General features: G+C 37.9%; 1 protein-coding gene across 1 annotated transcript; it reads right to left on the minus strand.

The window, feature by feature from the left end:
• Window positions 1–1,280: 1,280 nt before the first annotated feature.
• On the minus strand, window positions 1,281–8,167 carry SPIC (Spi-C transcription factor). Its single transcript, XM_062597584.1, has 4 exons — window positions 7,933–8,167; window positions 6,024–6,136; window positions 4,984–5,092; window positions 1,281–1,708 (listed from the first exon to the last, which is right to left on the minus strand). Exons 1-4 carry the CDS (start codon window positions 8,165–8,167, stop codon window positions 1,281–1,283), a joined length of 885 nt encoding a protein of 294 aa, XP_062453568.1.
• Window positions 8,168–16,760: the final 8,593 nt, after the last annotated feature.

Raw genomic sequence — 16,760 nt, forward strand, 5'->3', positions numbered from 1 at the left:
GTGTATTATATAAAATGATTTTCCTGTAGAAGTAAGCTCCTACTTAGAGCAAAGAGTAACTATCAAAGTCATAAATTTCATCAAAAAATGTTAAGCTACCATTTATATCTCTCTGTAGAAATCAATTTTGTCTTTATTAATACTATTAATACTTGTATTAATATTAATACATGGCTTGCAGATGCCTTGAGCAAAATGCAGAAGATGGAACTAAATGCCGTTGGATGTAAGTATTTTGGCATAACAGCCAATACAAATGATGATGCAAGGGTGCCAGGAAGCAGAAGTGTGAGAAAAAGTAGACTTACACGTATCACCCTGGCATAAATGGCTAGTACTCTCTCTTCACCTAAATTTAGTGCTCCTTCCCCATGAAGAAAGTGCAAAACCTCTGAGTCTTTTGGCTATACTCTCATGTAGAAAAAAGAGTTGGAGAAGTGAAGTTGTATGTATGTATATAAAGTGATAACTACAAAAGAGTTTATAAATAACAAAGCTATGTTTGTTAGCTAAATATAGAACTGCTGGACAAAAGCGCAGCTTCTCATATTAGTGGGGGAAGAACTGTAAATAACCTCATAAAAAGCATAATCCTTTACTAACTCTGTCATGATATGGTCACTCTCCCAATGAATCCACTGCCAACAACTTGGCCATCCCAATACCATATGTCAGTATCTGTGCTAAGATATGTTAATTCAAATGATTAAGGATTAACAACTTTGTCAACAGGTGCACCTTCATGTGGATTCTACACTTCAGCCAAACATTTACTCACAAAATATCTGTTAATAGAAAGCATTGATGAAAAAAAGCAGATAGTAGCTTCACGCTGTTGGCAAATCTCTTCCCTTTCTAATTCACATGCATCCAAATGATACAGAATGTGTGTGCTAGAGTACAATAGCATCTAAATTCTGACTGTAAATGTTGGGGATATACGCAAATTTTCCAGTGGAGACAATGACCATTGCAAGCGGGCTGTTGTCAGGATGAGATCTTTTGTGTTCAGTAGCAGGCAAAAGCCTTATTCCTGATCTTGGGTATACAAAGTTAATCTGAAGAGATTCCTCTGATTAATGCAGCAGAGAACAGAACCTGCCCTAGAGCTGCAGTTTTTCTTGAATAGTCACTGACTGTCTTAACTTCAAAAAGAACAAAACTAGGCCAATATAATTTTTAAACCCTCCTCAGTGTGCGTTGGTAAGGTATTTTAAAAGAAAAGTCATGTACAGAGAAAGGTTCCTGTGCTGGAAAGCCTGTTTATGTGAAAGATGTGTCTAGCTGTTAGCATGCTGTAATGCATAACTATTGTTATACATGTAATTATTGTAATTGATCCAGTCATCTGCACACTGATATTCTTGATTAGACTGAATGTATGGGTGATAAACTGTTTCTTTTCCCAAGAAATAAGATGGAGAAAGTCTCTGTAAAACAACTGCACTGAACTGGTATGTCAGCTTCCTTCGAATTTTAATGATTTCACCTGTTCTTCCATAATTTCTCAGTGCTCTGGCCATTTTCTGATATGTCATGATCTTGCGGTTTCCCTTTCTTTCTCCCCACAGCTCTGCAAGTTTCTCCTTGTTTTTGGAGACAAATTGAAAGACACCATTGGGCTTATCCACCCATTGGATGCAGTTTGCCATAGCTGGATCATACAGAGACTCATGGAGGTACTCAAACAGTCGAAGTTTTTTTCTACCTATTAAGAAATAAAATACAAAAGGTCAGAACAGAGCTCATACTTGTTTTGAAAGATAAACAGTTGCCCTTTTCCTGGAAAGGATCTTAATGACAAAAGCATAGGTAAACCTAATACCCTGACACAAATTAAAAAATCAGTTCAAACAATTCAACAAAAGACAAGCAACAGATTTAATGGGGTGATTGCTTTGAAATATGTACAGACTGACAGAAAGGGATCTGGTTATTAGATTTTCAACAGCAAGATATTTGGAGACCTTGACAAATATTTGATGACCTCACTGCTTGGTAGCTCTCAGAAGTCACTCTCAGGATCTTCAGACACATATTGGGCAGGTGTGTGGTCAAAGAGGCTATTACAGAAACTTACAGTTTCAGGCAGTGCAGTAAAGAGGTTTTGGAGAGCTAGTACGAATGTTCTCTAATAAATGCTTTCCCTGCTTAATCAAAACTCAAAGATTTTGGAGATTAATTTATTTTGTCCAAATTTATTTCAGGAAAGTTGCTGGGATGCAAGGTAGTCTGTTCAATGTAAGAAACATGACTGAACAGGAAGAGTAAGATAGTTTTGAATTATAAATTTTCCTAGTCGATAAGGAAACAGATCTTCTGGCATACTACATTTTATAAAAGAAATTCAGAAGTGTGAATTTTCATTCCAATGTAGAATAAAAGCAAGCTGCAATACTACATTTGTCAGTTTAATGTTCTCCTCCCACAGCTTCAGATCTGAAACTTAAGTCTACCAAAGGGGCTTACTTAGTTTCACTTAGGTTTACTGGATCCATCTTTCTGAAGTGCTTCAAGTTTCCTTCATAAAGCCAAGTAACTGCTATAGGGAGGAAGAATTGAAAATTGTGAGGCAAAGAGGAATGCTTTGGAGAAATTAGAGTCTACGCAGAAGAATGTCTTCCACTTTAATCAAAGTGGAAATATACAGCTGCACCTAAAGACCATAAGATCTTGTCTTACATGGCTATTTTAAACCAGGAGCTGGGGAAAATGATAGTTGGTAAGGAGCACTGAGGTCAAGCCAAGACATCTGTTAGGGATGATGGTAACCCTGCATCTGGTGATAAGGAAATAGGAGAGGACGTGACAGCCAAACTAGGAAGAAGAAGAGCCTGAAATCAGAGGTACTTTCCAAAAATGTAATAAAGTGTCAGGAGCTAAATAAAAATTGGTCTGTGGCTATAAGCACATATTTTACTAGAAATATATGTAAGACTACGAAAATGAGAAGCTTAAAAGCAAACAGGTGAAGGAGGTTGCCTGGTCACGGTAAGCACTTCTGAATCATGGCAGAGGACCTCCTTAGGTCCTCATCAGCCTCAATTACCCTGTAATCCTATGGACCTATGGTAGGATGAATGAAACATCTGGATGTCTAGGTAGCTCAATAGAGCCTCTAGCTACTGCTGACAGAGTCTTTGCCGGAAAACGATAGCGTAGCCGTGTTGTACTAGCATCTCAGATTTCATGCTGTCCTTCCTCTTAGATCTGCTGTCATTTCTGTCTAGTTTTTAATTCCAGACACATCATTTCTAGCTGGTATCTTTGTCTGAGAGATCTTATTAGCTCGTATGTGCTAATGCAGCTATGTTTCTAGAGCCCAGCTATTATCTCTGAAGTGCCTCATCATGTGGATGCACCAGTTTGAACTGGAGTTAGTTCAGGGATGTTTGTACTCACATGCCATCGCACAAGCTAGCAATGTTCATTACTTGTTCCTGAGCTATTGTATGACATCAATCTAAGCTAACAGGCTAGTGTCTGCAGGTTTGTTGTGTGGTTACTGGAAAGAGGGGGGCTCCTCCAGAAGATGTTTCAGAACATCTGCATTAGACTTCTGTGCTGAATTGTCCTGGAGCAGCCTAATTGGCTGTTGTGGATAACAACAATTGGACACAGGTTGAACATGACCAGCAGTGTGCCGTTGTGGCAAAGGCAGCTAACAGTATCCTGGGCTGCATTAGGCAAAGCGTTGCCAGAAGGCCAAGAGAGGTGATCCTTCCCCTCAACTCAGCACTGGTGAGGTCTTATCTGAAGTGCTAGGTTCAGTTTTGGGCTCCACAGTACAAGAAAGACAGCTTTATGGAGTGAGTCCAGCAAAGGGCCACAAAGATGATGAAGGGGCTGGAGCATCTCTCATATGAATGATCTTGAAGTGCATGAACTGGACTCCTTTCAGAGGAAACTAAACTCAAAGATACACTCCAAAAGCATATCCAAGTCATTCCAGCTTTAGAACTCAGTGCCAGTCTTGAGATAGTCCTAAGTAAACTCCCTGTGAAATACTTTTAATACAGATATTGGCTCCTCAGTACTGATCATTTCCTCTACAAGTCCATTCGTAGCAGGCCACACTAACCTCTCATGCTTGAATAGGAGGCCAAGAGGACTAACCTTATTTAGGTGCACTGCAAATAGTCCTCCACATTAAAATTTCTGACATGAATATTGCCATGAACAAAGAAAACACAAGAATAGTCAATCATTCTAAAAGTTTTTGCAGCATAGCCTTCTGGAAAGGATAAGAAGACTGAATGCCTAATGTTAAAGAAAGATTAAACAGGAAGTGAAGTTTAATGGAGCAGTAACAGTTGAAGGTGACTTCAGCTAATACATGCCAAATTCCTCAGTGCAACACTGAGTAAGACTTAAAAAAACCAGTATTTCTGGATTGGCAGGCTTGCCTTTGAAGTAGCGTATTCCAAGCGTGGAAGTACAGGACTTGAAAGGAGGAGCTATTCCTCCCAAAGTCCCATGGAACATATAGTGGTGGTAGTAGTAGTAATAGTAGTAGTAGTAGTAGTAGCGGAGCTACTAAGCAACAGAAAACATGGTGTTCAACATCAGTGGGATAGGATGATATCAAAAACTGGCACCATATGGTTAAATTTGAGAGAAGGAGATTTCAAAAAGCAGTAAAAACAGGAAGCTACTTGAAAAGACCCCATGGGCAAAAGTGAATCAGCTCAGAATGGAAGCTGTGGAAATCTCATCTAAGAGTCATAGAAAGGATGCTGAGTCCCAAATGAAAACTAAAGAATGAATGCAATAAACAACTGAAGTGTTGTAGGAGCTGAATCTTAGCAGTTTTACGCTATAACTATTAAATGTTAACATTTTTTTCTTGTTAAAAGTAAAAAAAAAAAAAAGAAAGAAAAAGAAAAGGAGAAAGAAAAAGGGGGGGAATAGAGAAAGCATTATTTGCCAAAGAATTTTAAAAGAAACACAACATCCATATCAAGTTATGTTCTTTCTACATACCTTTCCCTGCTTTTGGCTGGCCAGCAGCAGCATGCATCACTTGGTTTTCTGGAATATTCTGCAGGGAATGGTAGACAGTTTCATCTGCACAAAAATCCGCTGCACTGTTCTTCAAAAATTAAGACAAAGAGTTACTAATAGAGTGCATTCTCTGAGAAAAGAGAAATTTTAACTAATTAATTGCCTGAAGCCTTAAAAAACTAACTTTTCTTCACTTGACACACACAAGATTTTTCACAACCAGCGATGCATGCAGTGAACTGTATCAGTAAAGAGCAGCACCAGCTTAAGTCCAGTGGGAATGACTGCTCACTGGGGGAGAGCTTAAGGGGAAAAACACAGTAATTGCCTCACCGTGCACCTTGAACTGCTCTGCCGCAGGCAGAAAAGGCACTGTGAGTTCTTCTTCCAGAGTTGATAAAAGACGAGGCTCATCTGAGCAGTATCTTTAGACAGACTCTGTAGTTCCTGTGTCCTGCTCTGCTAATCTGCTGGCTGAAAATGGGGCTTTTGTGGAATCCAGCCAACTGAAATTATCTCCCCCACACTATTTTCCACCACTACCTGGAGGCCACACTTTCAGGTTTTTTAAGAGTGAGTACAGACGGTTCAGGCGGTTGAACGGTTGAACCTAGAATCCAACTAATGCTGGTCTTTCCAGCAATCTCCAGGCATACTGTTGGAAAAGAAATCAAAGGCATGGTACTTCCTCACAGGGGCAGAAGCTGTGAGGACCCTGCGATGTGCTGTTCTCTGCCTGTTCCTCGGTAAGAGAGAGAAGCTCTTTTCCTTACTGTCTAGTAGGTTTGTTTGTCCTATTCCATGATGAACCACAGAAGAGCACCACAGACAAACCGTTAAGATGAATCCTAAAGAGTGACTACTACACGTTTTGCAAATATTTCCCAAGGCAGTTTCATCCTGGCCAGACTAGACTTATGCTGGAGTTAACATGATGATTTGTATTAGAAATTGCAAACAGGCTAGCTTTCCTTTTCCGGATGACTGTGTTGTTAGGAATTCACTGTTAGTTCACTTACTATTACATTTCTCCAGTTATATCCTGGGTCCTCTGCAGATGGTGCTGCAGAGTAGCTGGGACTTGCTCGGAAGTGAGGATGATGGTTGATCACAGTCAGGCAATTTCTATAACCTGAGAATTAGGAGGAAGGAGCAAAAACAGAGTGAGTAGAAGGGAGGGAGGAGGGAAAATCCCCAGTGGCAAGCAACCTAACATGTTACTGAGTCTGTCAAAATGCATTTTTCTTACGACTTCTTATCAGATAATAAACTATCCAGGGCCAGGATGTTTTGTATCGGTGCATTATCCACCAATCTGTACATGGCTTTGTACACTGCAACTGCTAATGATATTCCTGGGCTGGATTTGTTTGCCTTCATAATGAGAAGCAGTATTTGTTAAAATAAAATGTCAGTTAACATTATGAAATAGTTTGGTTAATAGAAAATGGAGGGCCAAGCAGATCACCAAACATAATGAATCATTATGATAATATATGCGTTAGAAAGGAAAAGAGAACATCATACAGTTTTCATGCAGACCATTAGCAATACAGGTAAGTATGTAGAAGGTTGCCTGGGCAAAGAATAGAAACTGGTAAACATGAACCTGGGCAATACCATCTCAGTTGTCCAAAAATGTTATTATGTCTGATCAACTACAAGGAAAAAAAAAATCTCAGAATATCTGCAATGCCAAGAAGAACAATATCCAAGGAGCCTAAGACCTGAGGATGTTTAAAAGAAGCAGAAGAGAACACTGAATTGAGACATTTGGAAGAAATTACACATTTTTAGGAGGCCAGAAGAAGACTTTAAAGGGTACATCTACTGTGATTGGAAACTTGGGTGCAGTTGTGGGACATCTAACTATTGAGTTGAAAGAGTTTAAAACCTCTCTTCATTGGCCCTGATGATAGATATATGCAAGAACATTTCAAAAAAATCTATATAATGGATCCTTCAACATGTATAAATTGCCATAGTAGTGGAGCCAAAAACCTTTCAACAGCATCTGAATATCTGGCCCAGTCTGTGTCCTATTTACATTTCAGTATATAGTTGATAAATATGTAAATAATTTTCCATGTATGAAAGTCATACCTAACTGAAGACAGTAGAAGTTTTGTTCTGGACTTAGAAGGCTTGTGATATAGCCTTTTATTTTCCCTTCTTTCCATTTCTATTTAAGATGTAAAATCACCTAGCACAAAAAGACTTTTAATTCTACAGCATTATAATTGCCAAAACCTTGCCTTCATTAGAACAATTTACAGCTTGCCTATATTTTAAATTTTGTGGAAAACTTACTCTAGAAGAGTACTCAAAGAAGTAAATACTCCAAGAAAAATGCATTTTTAATAATTATCCAGACTTAATCTATCACTCTACATAAAAAATATTTAAAATTTGTATTTTAATGTAAAAAAGTAATTGTGGAAATGAATTTCACCTTGGATCATTTTCCGCAAGTTGGTTGGATTCTTGGTCTTTCCTTCTTTTTTTTTTTTTTTTTTCCCCTCACTAGAATTCATTGTTATATGAGTTATACTCACAGCAAAATAAAATGGCATTTTTTTTTCAGGAAACACTGAGAACTAGAAAAATGGCTGTTGCACTGTGGTTATATACACGTAGGAAAACAGAGCTCAGTGCACTTGGGTTAGTACTGGAGAGAAAGGGAGAGGGGAACTGTCAAACAGTTTCCCTGTCTTGAGACTAGGAGGATGCATGCCACACCAGGCCGTGTAAATGCAGGGACTGCGACCCCTCAGATATTCTTCCCTCTTTTCTTCCTCCCAGTGTGCCCTTCTCCTGTCCATTGAGCCACCTCTGGGAAATTACTCTCCCACGCAAAAATCTTAGGATGTACTTTCCTGTAAGAATATGAAGTGGTAAATGAAATGGAGTAAAAGTCTTTTTTTTTACCTGGTGAATATTGCATTTCAACATCGGAGTGCTGCTGCAGTACCTCTAAGGCATCTTCAAAAGCCTGGCCCAGTATGTCTTGATCAGAACAACTCTGCAAGAATAACATTCTTTTGTCAAGAGTCAGCAAAGACCAGGCTTGTTCCTTCAATATTCGATCAGGTGGAAAAGCCCAAATAAATACAGCAATTACATAGTATATACCTATATCACCCCATCTTGTTGGAATATACATTTTGCGGGCACTTAGGCCTTCCCATAATCTTTACTAGTATGAGAAAGTTCTCACTCCTTTGAGAAGTCTCTTTGAGGTCAATGGGACAACTCATGTGGGTAAAATTACTCACTCATGAAAATGTTTCAAAGTTCATTTCCTTAATTTGCAGCAGAAGTTTGCAGAAAGAGCGTTAATGTTATTAGATTACTTTACGGTATTCAATACAGAGATATATATCACTTACACAGCATGAGTTACAAAGCCAAAATTATCATTCAATAACATCGAAGTGTCAAAAAAAATTACACAAGAATTAGAAATTAGAAACCGGAAATGCATGAAAATGCTATACTACACCAGTATAGGAAACCACATTGTGGATTTTCAGAAAACTGTTTATTGCTGTTTTGGCACATTTGTATTTAAATCAAAGCTAAAAGAAAAAATCTGAGTTTACATAATCACATATTCACATAAGGGTTAAGGTTGAAATGGACCTCAGGACAGGTATGGAGAGGTTTACCTAAGAGTTTTCTGTAGCTTGTTTGAAGCTTTCAGTAATGAGAGAGAATATTGTAGAATAACGAAAGAAGTACTGTACACTTACCATTATTTAGATACCAAAGCTGGAATCCTGTTTAAAATAAATAATATTTTAAAATTGTATACTTCAAAATAAACAATATTTCTGTAAGTGCGAATAAAATTAATCGAATAGAGTAACTGCAGTTACTCCAGTGATAACATAAAATATATGTAATAACACAGATAAAACTAATTTAGAATTAAAATGTGACATTTCTAATGAATTAAATAACTTGTAACAATGGATATTGTCTTTTAAAATTCATTCTTTTTCATTACTAAAGCTTCCAGCTTCATTAATACTGTAACATTTTGATTATTATCCACATCATTATAAACATGTTTTAAAGACAGTATGAAGATGTTTTTGCTGACATTCAGCCTTAATTAGCTTAACTGCTTAATTCCCAAAGAAAATACTAACCTGAATTGAATGCAAGTGTTTAAGTTTCTGTTTTTCAGATGTAATTGAAATAAGCTAAGTTATTTTTTCCATAAGGCAGGTTAGCATACGGCTATATATGAAAATACATAAACTCTCAGAGTAATTTTGAGTTCCATAAGTAAATTTGGTTGTTTATTAAGCATCGAAAATAGACAAAATTTCAGTCCAATCAACATGCGATATACTTTATTTACAACATTACTTAGAAATGAGTCTTTAGTACCCCCTTTTGGCACGATATACATTGTTACAGATTATAATAATCAAATCTTGTTGCACTGCAGTTTTTTTCTTGCTTTCATTTACAGTTACTATTTCCAAATTGTAAAAATAATAACAAGCACATCAGTATTTCACTCTTTAAATGTTTGATCATAGTGCTTTGAAAATACTGGAAGCTCTGTTAGTAGTTCCAGCAGATGCAAAGTTGGTCCCTGTGTAAAGTATTAAAATGTAAACAAGTGACAAAATACTTAAATATAAACGGGAAAGAATTTTATCCAACACTCACCACGAATACTCTAAGCTAGTAATTATGCTTCAGATAACATGTACATATTTTAACATAAAGTAGTGTCAAAACTTTTACAAGTTTTCTAAACCTTGATGACTGAACACATATGTTTGAGGGATCTTGCCATAAGAAATCGTGGTGATTAATTGACTTCAGTGAAATCAATGACTTTGTCAAGTCTTCTTGACTCTAGTGCAGCAAGTATGTCACTAGAGTGATCTAATCTTATTCGAAAATGAAGAGGGACCAAATCAATCCTTTAGCTATAAGGGTGGCCACAGATTCACGGGATCTGTAGATCTATAGAGCTGTATCTCCTTTGTAAAGATCCTAAGCTAGTGTTCCCCTGATTTTAACTAATCCACTCTCCTTAAAATGCTTTTGCCTAACTAAAACTCCAAACTGGTATGTGGTAACCTTGGCTGAACATCTGTAGTCATTGCTGATGCTTTTCAAAGCCTAAAAAGATACAAGTATCAGCAAAGTACTCTTGAATGGTCATATCATTTATACAGCTGTAATCATATTTAAAAGAAGCTATACCTTAGGTAAGTTTAAAAAAAAAAAAATCTGAACACTTACCTAGAATTTCAACTCCACATGTAACACAAGAATCAGTCTGGCTTCATACATAAATGAAAGCCCGAGTTCCCACAGCAATGGGCTGGCAAAGGGGCTGCGTTAAATAGCTGATTTTAGGGAAGTGCTTCAACTAGGGATTTTTTTTTAAGAGTAAAGGTATAGTGCACTACTAGCACAGCCTTTCATTCTGTACAAAATAAGGGTGATTTATACTGGACTAAAACAAAGTGTTTTAGTTATTGTCCAAACCCTGTAGATTCTAATCCCTAGGGTAGATTCTGGCTTTGGAGCATCCCAACAGAGCTGTCACTGGTTTGTTACCAGGCAAGGGGAAAAATCCTACATCCCTGATCTGTCCCATACAGCTTGCAGGAGACCTTCAGGTTTTATCTGATCTTTCTGGTTAGCTCAGTGTAAGTGGATCGAACTAGACCCCAAATAAAAGCCCTGCATGTTTGGGGAAATTTCAGATCTCTACTTCAAAGTTCAGATTTGTAGCTCAGGCCCAGCTCTACTCTAAAACATTTGGTAAAGATTCAGATTTTAGTCTGGAGCTAGTCCTGGAGCTAGCTGTAGTTGCTGATTTGCCATATGCCTTCTGTGCAGCTACAAGCCATGCTACTCTGTTTTTTCAGTACAAAGCTTCTTATTGTTGACATAACCCAGCCTGTGCGTTAGTTCTTTGCAGCCAATTCAGAGGCACATTCTACAAAATTTCCTCATCACGTGCCATGAAACTGCTGTACAGATTGCTGTGCAATCACCTCTAATGCTATTTAGATACACTCCCTCAACCAACAACCATAGTCAAGAATTAGCCTCCACCTGGTTATGAATGCTGACTGCAGGTAATCTGAAGCCAGTGTTAACATCAGCTATCATTTGCTGGTTTCAGATGTGAGCTGCCTTTTGCAAATTCAAACTATAAACTTTCCAAATATCTGCCATTCTTTTCTAATGAAATACATTAATATATGTATATGTTTTTTTTGAACTACATTTCATTTTGTGGCATTTCTTTACTATGACTTTGGTTTATAAAGGAAAATGACCAGGAACAGTGCTCTTAAAACAGCAAAATGTGACTCAGCACAGGTTTATAGGCCTAATTTGATTACAAAATTAACTTCCTCTCCATCTGCTATCTATAATTTGATGCAGTTAACTTTTCTCTTTAATGTGAAAAAGCATAGATTTCAGAGTTCACTTCCTTTCTACAGTAGGCATACATAGCAGATTTTAAATTATGAATGAGCTCCAAGGCTTTTCTCTAAAGGAACAGCTACATTTATATTTTGCACAGCGTTAATTCTCAGTGCTAGAGACTACCTTCTACCTGGAGTCATAGACAACTCAGTTCAGAAAAATTCCATTGAAATTAATGACATTTCTGTACCGTAACATATGTCTGAATCTGGCCCGGATTCCTCCTGGATGGCTTTAGATAAACGGTGCATTCATAGAAGCTCTACTGCTGCAACCTAAGCTGCCTACACCTACATTTAGACCTGAAGTTGGGCAGTTAGTATTCTGCCCTCCTGCGTTCCCCATCCTGCTCGTAGTAGCAGATGGTGAACATCCAGAGATCAAAGGTTTTGACACCATTAAAATGATCAATTTTGCTAAATTAAATTGCTTGTTCAGGACATCTTCATTTAAAGTAAGAGGTTATATTGTCAGACAAGCCAACGAAATACACGTTTTCAAAGGAAATGGGAAGGTACAAACACACAGCATTAAACTGAAAGCAACCACTGTCTCCTGGGCGAATTTAGTCTCCCTACACCATTTGCACAGTTTGACCTGTTATAAGCCCAGACCAGAGGCTTGGTTTGCTTCCATGTGAAGGCCACAGCAGCTCTGAATGGGCTGTGTAAGGTCCATCTCAAGACGGGGAGCCAGCTAACTCCTCAACAGATCCCAGAGCAGTCAAGTCAGACTGCACGTTGGCCTCTGACAAGAACTGTCCTTACAAAGTCTGCTTTGATTTTTGCATTTGATGGGAAGACAGATTGCAGCAAAAAAGAGAATTTACTATTCAAATTCTAGTGTCTCAAACAACCACCTGTGGTATCAAAATCTGAACATCAGTGAGAGGCAACAATATCAAGTTCTTCACCTTCCTCCATATTTTAAAAATAAACTTCCAACATCAGACTGATTAAGTTTTCAGAACTTTCTTTCATCTTTGCTTTGCACTAAAAGTTAGTTCAGAATAATGGTATAGAAGAAGTATTTTCACCTGTCTTTGTAGGAGACACGGATTAAATATGTTACAGTACTTGCCCCAGAGGGCTCTAGAAGACTCTTGCATGAGACGCTGACCAAACATAGAATAAAAAACAGTCCCCCTTCCTAAAGGAATGTAAAATTTGAAATAGCAGGTTTCCTCATCAATCATCTGTGGCTTTCTCAGAAATTTCTGAATGTTAGACAATTTGTAACTGCCCAAATAACATAGACAGATCACCTAGGACAGAAGGAATTTCACAGAAAAAGAAACCCTGGTTGTAGAAATGATTCTGTCACAGGGAATCACTTGCCCCATGCAGAAGAGGCCCCAGTTAAATAGTCTTCAGAAATCAACCCATGAGCAGGATGGCCACAGAGAGCTTCTGTCCTGGCCTCAGTAGACCCCTCCACTACCCCTGTGCTGGTGATGCAGCTCTGTAGCAACCTTTCTGTCCTGAATTCCCATGGTTTTAGATTCAGAGTAATTTAACAACCCCAGATATTACCTTCATGAAAGTGGAAGGGTTGAGAGATTACATGTTTGCCTTCTCCTCCTTAGCCTAACCATATTGATCAGCAGACCTTCAAACCTCTGCCATCGTGCCAGGTCTGGTCCATTGCATTTAGAGTTCAAAACAAACTGGGAAGTTTCTTGCAGCAAGGATGCAACCTTTTCTGTATGCAAGAGCACAGATCCACATGTGGAGCGATCTCTTCTTTTACATGTAAAATACAGTGATTATCCTGGCATAAGTGTTTCACAGCTAATCAGTTTGGAATCTGAACACCAAATCAGTGGACTCAGAAAACACTTGAATTCACATACCTGACTCTAGACTATAACGAAACCTCTCCTTTAAAGAAACAGAAATAAACGCTGCTAACCAGCAGCCTCTATGATACTGTTTACTGTGATGTTGGTCAGATAATTTAGTATTGAATAGAGACAAAAACCCAAAACAGGAACACAAAAGCCAAAACTCAATTCTGGCACCGTATCAGATAAGAAAATCAGATAATGAAACTGGGTCTAAAAATTCTATTTGTGCTGGAAGATTTTAGTCTATGCGTTTCAACAAATACAATGATTTATTCAAATACTAAAACTTATCATAAGCCATAATTCTTCATTTGCCTCCTGAGTTGTTCTATAAATGGCAACGAAACTCTTTGTAATGCAAAAAATACCATGTTTTATTGTAATAGGTGGAGTTACAGTATCAGTTCCTTAACTGGTGGATATTGGTGCAGAGCCATCAAAGTGAAAGGATCAGTGCTGATTTGTACAGAGGTTTTGGCTCATGTAGTCCACACTCTGGTGATATTGGCAGTATGGTAAGGGGAAATTCGCTGTACTGGCACTAATGTTGCACATTCTTCCCTGACTTCCTGATTTGTTTTGTTTCTTTGCCTACCTTATAAAGCATGACAATTGATTAAACAGAAAGAATGGTATTTCTGCGCATTTTACTCCTCAGAACCCTTCATAGTTACTTACAGAGCAACATTTTTTAAAAAGAGCTTTGTCAACCATTCTCTCAATTACATCTTATGTATACAGCTGTTTCTTTTCTTAAGGAAAACAAAAGACATTGATTTTTTTTAAAAAAATCAAATTTTAAGCCTAGTATAAGCATAAATTATCTCTATCAAACTCATTTCTTTACCTTCACATATGGAGATTGAGACCTTCACATACTATCTTTGGATTCTTGTCTCAGCTTTTTAAAATTTTTGATATTGATTTTAAAATACTGTTTAATTCTTTTTTAGAGTTGACAATTTTCTGAATTTTATAAGTTTAAAGAGAAAACCTCCAGCTATTTCTTAAGAAGATACTCACTATTTTTAGACTATTTCAGAATGTGCTTATCTCAATGCAAAAGATACAAATGGAACCACTTACATGTTTAAATTTTAATACTTTTCCGAATTGAGAACCTATGATCTAATCCTAGAAGATATACTTAATTAATTTTGCATGTGTAACATGTTCCACTTCAATCAGTCAAGTAATTGCAATAATAAAATTTGGTATTTGGATAAACCATTGCAGAGGTTAGGTCTACAAATTTAATTCCCTCCTCTGTGGCCTAAAAAGAGAAGTTTAGGAAGGAGGCTGAAGCTGTGCGAGCAGGCAGATCAGCTCTTCAATGGAAAACCCACATTGAAAGCCTCCACTTTACAACTAGACCCAATATACTGGTCCAGTTGCTCATGTCAGCAGGACTTCTCAGGAAGCTTCTTCTTTGGCTCCATATAACCAAAGGAAGTGACTTTCTGCTGGGAAGTCCCGGGAAGATAGAAAACCAGAAACCACAACAGAAGCACAGGGAACTACTAACGACAAGTGCACTTGAAAAAAAAAAAAAGACTAAAAGAAGATTTTAAAGTGAAACATATATATGTAGTTATTTTGAGTAATGTATATGTTTAATGAGTACTCCCTTAAACACTCGGATAGCTACAACAGCTACAAGCCAGTAATACTTCAGTGGAAAACTAGTAGAGCAAGACAAAAATATTAATAATGTGAGTATTTTACAAAAAAAAAAAAAAAAAAAAAGCAATTGTTAAAGGGAAGACTGTCACTAGGAGGTTAGTTTCATGAATGGTAAAAATGGAAATCTTTTAATTTTCTTTCAGAAAGAATTTGTACAAACATGAAAAACCTATTCAGTGGTGAGATTTGGGAAGCCAAGTAAGAACTAATAATTTTCCAGGTAGCTGAGGTATTTGTGGAGGAAACACACCTTCAGATTCAAGAAACATTTGGATCATTCCAGATTAATTCAATACCCCATTTCAGCACCATTGCCTCGAAATTATAAAGCTGAGATTTGGCAAACGCTGGAATGAGGTGATAAAGAGTTTTCAATCTTTTCCAAAGAATGACAGCAATTGTGGCTATTTTGAAAACACTGGGAAGAAAGGCATAGAAGAGCTACCGTAGCATCTCCATCCATACTGCAACCTGCAAACCCTATACACTTTACACTGCCCAGACTGAGGCCTACATCAATAAAAAGTAAGTGTTACAAATTAGGCACTGAAATACAGATCTTTTTAAGTGCCATGTCACCAGAAGACAGCATGTGACTCTCCCCAGGCTCCACCTGAAGCATTTGGAGGGAGTTTTGCACCTCAGACTGGGATCAGCAGCCAGAGCACTGTGCAGGGAATAAAAGCACTTTATCTAGGTAGTAACAAAACATTACAAAAAAAATAGTCAAAATTCCATGCCCTTCTTTCCTTTTAAAGCTCCCCATGGGACTACGGTGGTGGTATGCATGCCAACCTTTTACAGATTAGCTAAGTGATGGCAGCACTGCCACAGTCAGTGGTGATCTGAGCTCAGTTCCCTCCTCAGTGCCAGCAACTTTAACCTCACACTCCCCACTATTCAGAACATCCTAAAAAGCAGAGCCGCTGTAGGTTAAACTTGGGCCAGGGCACTTCTTCACCTTCTTCAGCCTTTGCCTCAGTGGGAGATGCAAGTTTGAATCTCTGTTAGCCATCGAAAAGACTGTTTCATACATCTCTTATTTTCCAGGCAAGTGGTTTCACCACAGAACCATAATGTGAAAAATAGGCAAACCTCACCCATATTTTAAAACAAAATGTCTGAAATTGCATGAGGTGAAAGGCCTGTTCATAAGTGGTGAGAATGATCTGGAAACAGCCGCTGTTTGGACCACACAGAGGACCTCAGACAGACGAACACCTCTGGTCTGCTGACCTAATGGGTCAGCCTTAGGAGATCCTGGTCAGCATTAGGCATTGGGCTACTCAGGCAAACTGGCCCATTTCTAGGTACCCATAAAAGCTGCATTACTTCTTTGGCCTGGAAAAAACAGGAGGAGAAGGATGGTATGACAAGAATCTATAAAATCAGTACTAATGTGGAGAAATAAACAAATAGTACAGTTCTAACACTGTTCTTTTATTAGAAAAGGCATTAAAGGACATCAGAGGAAACCACAGAAGATAAGTACAAAATCAGCAAAGAATACACTAATTCACACAACACATGGTTGATTTACCAAAGATAGCAGTTATCTACAGGAAGTTGTAGAGACTAAGAAATAATACCTTTTCAAAAATCAACTGGAGAAAAATCCATTGAGGACTACTAAATATGAAGATATCATCAAATTCTTTAAGCCACAAATCTCTGGGGAATGCCAGGACTTCTACACATGGGGACCTTGTATGGTATTCTTATGTTCCACAGTTTGGAAGAATCATGACGC

This window comes from Rhea pennata, chromosome 1 (genome assembly GCF_028389875.1).
Source record: "Rhea pennata isolate bPtePen1 chromosome 1, bPtePen1.pri, whole genome shotgun sequence".
Lineage (NCBI taxonomy): Eukaryota > Metazoa > Chordata > Aves > Rheiformes > Rheidae > Rhea > Rhea pennata.

What these genes read in the sequence shown, in the direction of transcription:
- SPIC (XM_062597584.1), bottom strand. Translation starts at nt 8,167, where the DNA reads ATGTATATTCCAACAAGATGGGGTGATATAGGTATATACTATGTAATT. An exon ending in ATAACTGGAGAAATGTAATA is followed by an intron (nt 5,093 to 6,023) that starts GTAAGTGAACTA and finishes TAATTTTTGAAG; the next exon opens with AACAGTGCAGCGGATTTTTG. An exon ending in CCAGCCAAAAGCAGGGAAAG is followed by an intron (nt 1,709 to 4,983) that starts GTATGTAGAAAG and finishes ATTTCTTAATAG; the next exon opens with GTAGAAAAAAACTTCGACTG.